The sequence below is a fragment of the Asparagus officinalis genome, chromosome 3 (genome assembly GCF_001876935.1).
Source record: "Asparagus officinalis chromosome 3, Aspof.V1, whole genome shotgun sequence".
NCBI lineage: Eukaryota > Viridiplantae > Streptophyta > Magnoliopsida > Asparagales > Asparagaceae > Asparagus > Asparagus officinalis.
In genome coordinates, this window is record NC_033796.1 from 95,141,450 (window position 1) to 95,148,697 (window position 7,248).

Genomic DNA, 7,248 nt, shown 5'->3' on the forward strand with positions numbered 1-7,248 from the left:
GCTATTGGCGCGGCAGTGTGGACTGCCGCGGCCAAAGAGACGGTTACCAGCACGTTCCATTGTGCTTGAAACCGTTCTCCCATGACCTTTAACCACCTTTTTCGTGGTTTAACTGCTTGTACACGTCAGCACACGTTCCCTTTCTGATATGCCGCCACGTGGGCTTCAAAAAATCATCGTATAACTGCTTTATAACTGCCGCAGCACCTCCTATAATAGCCGCGCCGTCATGAGCTGTTGTGCCTAAGGCGCGACACCCTTAACTGCAGCGCCTAAGGTGCGACACTCTTAACTGCCGCGCCTAAGGCGCGACACTTTGAATTGCCGCGCCTAAGGCGCGATACTCTGAACTGTCGCGCCTAAGTCATGTCACCCTGGCTTGCTTGTTGGTGTATTGTTGTGTCTACACTGTTCTTTTCTCCTCCTTGAGTAGTGTTTGGATATCTATGAGCATTTTTTGATGCCTACATAGAGACATTTGTATATGCAATTGGGTTTTACCTTTGGATGCAAAGCTTTGCAACCTCCATCCAGGGGAGTAAAAATCAACTATAACAAGATTATCTCCAGCATCTAACAATGAATCAACAAGATGTTGTGTAGATATGATCTCATCATGTTTGGCTTGCTTGTTTTCTCCCACCACCTCATAGCTCTACGGACACAGGTTTAAGCCTGAGCCTGGTATTGAAGAAAAAGATTTAACTTAACGGCGTCGTAATTGAAGATGTAAGGGGTGAGAGCCTAGGAGCTTACATTAATAGAGAAAGTAGAATGACTTTCCTTAGGAATCCTTCTCTTTAAACCGTTCTGTTGTTTAAGGGGGTGTTTGGTTCAATTTCTACAAATTATAGGAAATGTTTTCCACCCAAAATATGATTCCCTTGTATTTCTTTAAAAAATTATAGGAAAAGTTTTGAGAAGTCAAAAAGTATCAATTTTCTTTTTTTTTTTTACTTTGCTTGTTTGGTTCAAAACAAGAAAATATCTAATAACTTTATAGAAAATAGCAAGATTTCCTATAAATTATAGAAATTGAACCAAACACCCCCTAAATTTATAGAAAAGTATCAACTTTATAGAAAAGTGTTAATGTGTTGTCATATTTCTGGGTGATTTCTGTCCATTTTGAGAGGAAATTGATTTCTATAAATTTTAGTACTTTTTTGTATTTTGCAGAAAATATTTCTGTAAATTTTTTTGAACCAAACACAATTTACGGAAATCTATAAAAAAAATTTAATTACAGAATTATCATTGTCAGACTTTTTGAGAAAACTTTTCTATAAAATTGTGCAACCAAACACCCCCTAAGCACAAGTTGGTTTCCTTTGAACTTTTGAGAAAACTTTTCTATAAAATTGTGCAACCAAACACCCCCTAAGCACAAGTTGGTTTCCTTTGAACTCATTCTTGCAAACTAAAGCATCTTTGTGCAACCAAACACCCCCTAAGCACAAGTTGGTTTCCTTTGAACTCATTCTTGCAAACTAAAGCATCTGACGGCCCAATTACCTTTTTCTCTAATGCCAATTCATGGGGGCAGGAGGCACAAAAACCATTACTCAGAGAAAATGCCATGGCAACGAACAGAGCAAAACAGAGTGCAAAAAAAAAACAAAATGTCATGAGCAAACTTCAAATAAATTGCTAATTGATATTAAAATAAATTAAGATTAAAATTTAACAATGTCATTTAGTCATGAACTAAATGATAGTAATCACTTAGCATTTCATATTGCAGGGAGAATGTGGAAGAAGTCCAGATCATATATACTGTGTTGTATTTGAAACAGTAAAGAAACAAGTTTCACCAAACTACAGTCAGAATTTAGGAGAAAATCCCAGCAGATTATACACTAAACAAAAACTAACTCATTTCCATTTGAAAAATACAAAGAATGATATAATTTGTAGCTAAAAGAGCTAGGAATTACTTTCACAATATTGACAATTATTCTCAAGACTAAGTAGAAAAGTAGATGATCAGTAAAATCAAGCTAGTCATGATAAGATGGAATTTCCAATCCTAAATTACAAGCCAGCCGACACATAGCCACACTGCGACACATAACTTACGAAAGCATCAACATAACAAAGCCCACCTTTTAGAAGAATACAGGTGAGAAACTAACTAAACATGATTCACACTTCTAATTCTAAGAAGCAAACTTACACACTTATCGTCCATCAATATAAATCTCTGCCAAAGACGTCGGTGTTAAACGCTAATGACCATAAAAGTTTTCATGAGATTCTATTGTATGATTGGATGTGTAGAGACATTTGTATGTGCAATTGGGTTTTACCTTTGGATGCAAAGCTTTACAACCTCCACATCCAGGGGAGTAAAAATCAACTATAACAAGATTATCTCCAGCATCTAACAATGAATCAACAAGATGTTGTGTAGATTTGATCTCTGTCATGTTTGGCTTGCTTGTTTTCTCCCACCACCTCATAGCTCTAGGGACACAGGTTTAAGCCTGAGCTTGGAATTTAAGAAAAAGATTTAACTTAACGGCGTCGTAACTAAACATGTAAGGGGTGAGAGGCCAGGAGCTTACATTAATAGAGAAAGGAGAATGGCTTTCCTTGGGAATCCATCTCCCTAAACCGTTCTGTTGTTTAAGCACAAGTTGGTTTCCTTTGAACTCATTCTTGCAAACTAAAGCATCTGAAGGCCCTGTTGTTTAAGCACAAGTTGGTTTCCTTTGAACTCATTCTTGCAAACTAAAGCATCTGAAGGCCCAATTACCTTTTTCTCTAAAAATAAACATGCCTTTGAACTCATTCTTGCAAACTAAAGCATCTGAAGGCCCAATTACCTTTTTCTCTAAAAATAAACATGGCATGTAATTAAATCAAATGAGAGAAAAATGATTGATAAAGGCTTTGAAATTACCCAGGCAAACACTGCTTGTGATATGACATAGGGCAACGCCGGCACACTACAAACTGTAACTCGGCAACCTCTTTGTTTTCTTCTTGGTTACAAACATGACATTTATAAGCAGGGCATGCAAATGATTCCCAATCAACAATAATTAACTCACACTCTGTTGCTTCCATTTCATTCTACGGGAACAGCAGGTCGGCTACACATTTTAGGTGGTAGAAGTGACCACAAGTTGCATCAACGGAAGGGAAGACCTAAAAATTCTCCTTAAAATTTAGGCACGTCGATGAAAAGGTATAATTGAAAAAGATAGAAAGTAAATAAGTTGATAAAATGCTGATAAAAAATAAGGTATGGATATATAAAGTAGCTATTAACAAAGAGACTTTTGATGACATTTGAGTAATACTATACCTGTGCACCAACCAGCATATTAGAGGAGCCTAGACTCTCACAGACAAAACATCGATGTTGATTATACTCAATTTTTACACAAAAAGGCGTCAATAGCCTACATAAAACAAAGTTTACAGTACATAGATGAGACTGCAAGGAAATATTGATCATGCAATTGGAACTATCACATAGTATTATTTCATTAACCATAGAATACCTGAATTTGAGCTTCGGATAAGCTAAGAGAGTTACAACCTGATTCTATGCCATCTACTATGGTTGCATGGAAGGATCTCCTACATCTCCACTCAAAACTTTAGTAAAAATATAATTATGTCGACACGATGGGGAAAAAAAAGGATACCCAGTTCCGTCTGCCAAATTCATATGTTAAAAGAGCAAGAAGGTTAATATTTTGTGCGTAGATGCGTTTAATACCATAAGACATTAATACACGCTAAAGATGTAAAAGTCAAGCAGCAAAATAATACATTGCATTCTTCTAGCTGACAATAGATGCCTTTATTACTTTATAAGGGTATAGATAGTAGAATTTAATAGAGGTGTCAATCAGGAAGTAGACAGTGTGGAAAATATTCCTCCTATGCCATTGGTCAACTTCCCTCCTCTTATATATTTGCCCACATTCTTAACTGGATCCAATAAAAACCTCAAATTTTAACCTTCCATCTCAACATGAAACAGTGACCTATCGACTTATAAATGTGGGCTTTCATTTCTCTAAATGCAGCAGATGCATCTTCCCATTTATCACCCTGCTAAATCTGGATACTACAACAACCAAACCCTTTAAACATATCTTTTGAAAGCACAAGGAACCTAGTATTTATAGCTAGGAATGCTAGAGGATATGGGCATTTATGTATATGTATCTGTATATCTATCCATCTCTATCCAACAAGACGCATACATGAATACGCACACACAGAGTCACACACGCCCATAGGATGTGTTTAATGATATGCACATATTTTTAAACTTTCGTATACGGTATAAGTAAAACATATGGATTCATACACTGATATCGGAAGACGTTGAAATTGTTTAGAAAATTATAGTAGATATAAGTCCAATTTTAAGGACCCAGAGATCCAACTTTAGTTTTTTTAGACATGTTCACATGATGGGCTCTGACATGAGAAATTTTGTTGTTTAAGTAGTCTTTGTATCGCATAACTTGACCTTTTCAATTCTATCCATTTCTCTTGTATCCTATTCCTCTATACATATATATGATTCTTGTGGATCCATATCCTATTCAAGTTTGTTGGGTATGGACAATGTGGTTTCCTTACAGAAACTTGTAGGCATTCCTTATACCATTCAAACCATAAAAGAGCATTAGGTGCACACTACTTTGCACTATGACTCTAGTTGAGATACATGTGTTTGAACAGTTAAGGAAGCTAGCAAATGTATATAAATTAACACAACAAACATCATTTTGAAATATCATGTCTGAGTTTGTGCATGCATGTACCATTAGGAGCCACGAGCGAGAAAGAATCAACAGACAAACAGAGCATACCGCACAATTCGACCGCCATTGTCACAAATGGTACAAAGTGGATCAGCATCATTCTCCAAATCATCAACATTGTTCTCCGTATCATCTACGTAGTAAATGCTCGTCACAGATTGTGGGTCCTGCACCTCCTCATCGCTTGAAGACGCCATGATTTTAATTGTGGAAAGAGGGCTTAGGTATCAATAAAAACAAATAGATATCCGCGCTATGACCTACTCACCTGTAGTGAAAATGAGAAAGAACTCAACTTTATTGGAAAACAGGCGTAAAAGAAGACTAATCAAATTAAAGCTTACGCTTTTGTGCTGCAAAATGTGTAAATTTTCAGTGATTTAATATTTTAGGAAAAATGCTCAAATCCATATATAATCCCACTTATGTGGAAAGAATACATTTTTAACTATTTGAAGAAGCTCCGACTAAAATAATCTGGAATAAAAAGTTCATTAAAATCGGAGAAAATTAGAAAATAGTTCAAACCTTTTTGATAGGTAAAACCTTACCTTTCTATGGTCATTTGGGTGAATCCTGTTTGCAACAACTGGATCAATCTCCTTAAGATGCTCATAGCTAGCAGCCAGATGTACATTGCTTAATTCTGCAAGAAACAGAAACTTTCAGAAACTACAAAGTAAAAGAACGTAAACTAACACCATTAAACTATTAAATCGGTTTATTTTCTCCTATCTAACCTTGTTCGCTAACAACGGTGTCTTCTTCCATATCTTGCACCGCATCATCTACAAGGAATGAGCTCACAAGAGCCTACCAAAAAATTAAGTTGACATTAAGCTTTTCAAAAGAAAGAACTTTAGAAAATAGCATGTTGTATATAACGAATAATGAACTTGGATGTAGTAATCTGTACCCCCAACAATAACCAGAAGACCATCACGGGACAATATGTCATCAATAATCTAACAAAATTACCAAGCAAGTGTCAAAATATTCAACCTAAACTTAAATTTGAAAAAAAGGTGCAGAATCAATCGAGTCGAGGTTTTTACTGGAACGACGAGATCACGAAAATCTCTGCAAGTGAACTCGACCGATGTGTCAACGGTCCCTAGAAGATGGTGAGGAACTCCTAAAGTCACTTTTTAGAGAAGTCGCGGTGAATTCGTAGCCAGACAAGAGAGGAAGATAAAGGGAAATATATACTATCGCGCTCAAAAAAAGGAACTTTGTTGGTGAGGACGTCGAGGCCTTGGTAGACTTGCATCGAGTCGGTGTTGATGACCTGGACGCCGGCGAAGTGAGAGGCCAGGTCGATAGAGAAGCGAGACTTTCCTGAGCCCGTTGCCCCAATTATTAATAACCCTAATGTTTGGGGTTGAATTAAGAGAGAACCTTCAAGGTAGAGCTAGGGTTTTGTGTAGCGGAGTGAAGAAGAAGGAGAAACCTTCGTGATCCTAACTGATTCCACTCATCTTTGGCAAATTGATGACTTAAGATCGTGGGACGACGTTGGCTGAGGAGAATCGTAACCAGTTGTCGGAGGAAAGGCGTAATCGATGGTAAGTTGGGTTTTTGGTTTCTGATGACAATGAATTCTGTATAACAATTATAAGGGATATCTTTTATTGTATATTAATATCTCTAGGAAGTCGTAAGATAAGAAAAGAAAACTATGATAAAGAAAAAGTAGGTATAACATTACATTGAACATAATTAATACCTTGGTGTATAACCATATTGGACCCGAGCCTGGACCTCTTCCACTTGATTTCTATTACAACCACGTCTACGCTCATTCCTTCATATATATGCTTAAATTTGAGCTTGTTAAAATTATACTTAGTTTAAAATGACAACCTCTAGTTACATACACTAGAGTCTTTCAAGTAATTGAACCAAGTACTAAATAACTAAAGACTATCACACAAATACAAGATTGACCAGCACTCGGGATATTATCAATGCATCAAAACACAAGGTTTGGTGAAAGGTACAATAAACTCCATATAAATAAAGTACATCAAAAGCGTGCATGCAGGATAGGTGTACACGGAAAAAGGGCTTTCAGTCATCTAGATTACTTACAGAAATTATTGCCTTTATAATGTAAGATATATTCCTAGCCCACCCTGAGCTCCAAGATTAAAGGGAACATCCAGGCAATTCTTTTCTGTAGTTTCACCATATTTGAACTCCATACTCCTATGTTTGTGCTCTACTATGATACATCAAGAACCCTTACAAACCGACGGTGGCATCTCTCCAGTCTAGACTTTAATCTAATAATCGAACGAAAATGTCGATGAAAGGAAAAGATCACCCAAGCAGAGTCTACTAGATAGCTCCGACCCATCTTTCAATTATTTCAAATCAGTCTTAATATCTCTACATTAGTTTCCAAAAGCAATCTTTGGTGTCATTTCCAAAGGAATGAAGCCAACTCAGA

At 36.7% G+C, this 7,248-nt stretch overlaps 2 protein-coding genes across 9 annotated transcripts in view; both read right to left on the minus strand.

The window, feature by feature from the left end:
* LOC109834489 (thioredoxin-like 1-1, chloroplastic) overlaps positions 1-2,681 on the minus strand; it is a 10,721-nt gene extending 8,040 nt beyond the window's left edge. For 2 of the 3 annotated variants that reach the window (XR_002245590.1, XM_020402522.1), the window contains exons 1-2: positions 2,568-2,681; positions 2,310-2,486 (exon numbers count right to left, since the gene is read on the minus strand). Coding sequence is in view for 2 of the 3 variants with exons in the window: in XM_020402522.1 (XP_020258111.1) it covers positions 2,310-2,462 (153 nt within the window). In the remaining variant the exon portion in view is untranslated. Of the gene's footprint in view, positions 1-501; positions 633-2,309; positions 2,487-2,567 lie in introns of those variants that run through there. The other variant, XM_020402523.1, reaches the window with a different exon arrangement.
* On the minus strand, positions 2,782-6,378 carry LOC109834488 (protein ENHANCED DOWNY MILDEW 2-like). 6 transcript variants are annotated; one of them, XR_002245586.1, is made up of 8 exons: positions 5,852-6,378; positions 5,713-5,761; positions 5,537-5,609; positions 5,348-5,442; positions 3,513-5,064; positions 3,314-3,410; positions 2,906-3,153; positions 2,782-2,836 (listed from the first exon to the last, which is right to left on the minus strand). XR_002245586.1 is itself a non-coding variant. In XM_020402520.1 (6 exons), exons 3-6 carry the CDS (start codon positions 5,431-5,433, stop codon positions 3,079-3,081), a joined length of 375 nt encoding a protein of 124 aa, XP_020258109.1. In that variant the 5' UTR covers positions 5,434-5,442; positions 5,537-5,761; positions 5,852-6,378; the 3' UTR covers positions 2,906-3,078. The 6 variants fall into 6 exon arrangements, 1 of the variants encoding a protein (XP_020258109.1); XR_002245587.1 differs by having other exon boundaries at positions 3,513-3,669; positions 4,845-5,064; positions 5,537-6,378; XR_002245585.1 differs by having other exon boundaries at positions 5,537-6,378.

What these genes read in the sequence shown, in the direction of transcription:
- LOC109834488 (XM_020402520.1), bottom strand. Translation starts at nt 5,433, where the DNA reads ATGTACATCTGGCTGCTAGCTATGAGCATCTTAAGGAGATTGATCCAG. An exon ending in ACCCAAATGACCATAGAAAG is followed by an intron (nt 4,980 to 5,347) that starts GTAAGGTTTTAC and finishes GGCGTCTTCAAG; the next exon opens with CGATGAGGAGGTGCAGGACC. An exon ending in AATGGCGGTCGAATTGTGCG is followed by an intron (nt 3,592 to 4,844) that starts GTATGCTCTGTT and finishes GTGGAGATGTAG; the next exon opens with GAGATCCTTCCATGCAACCA.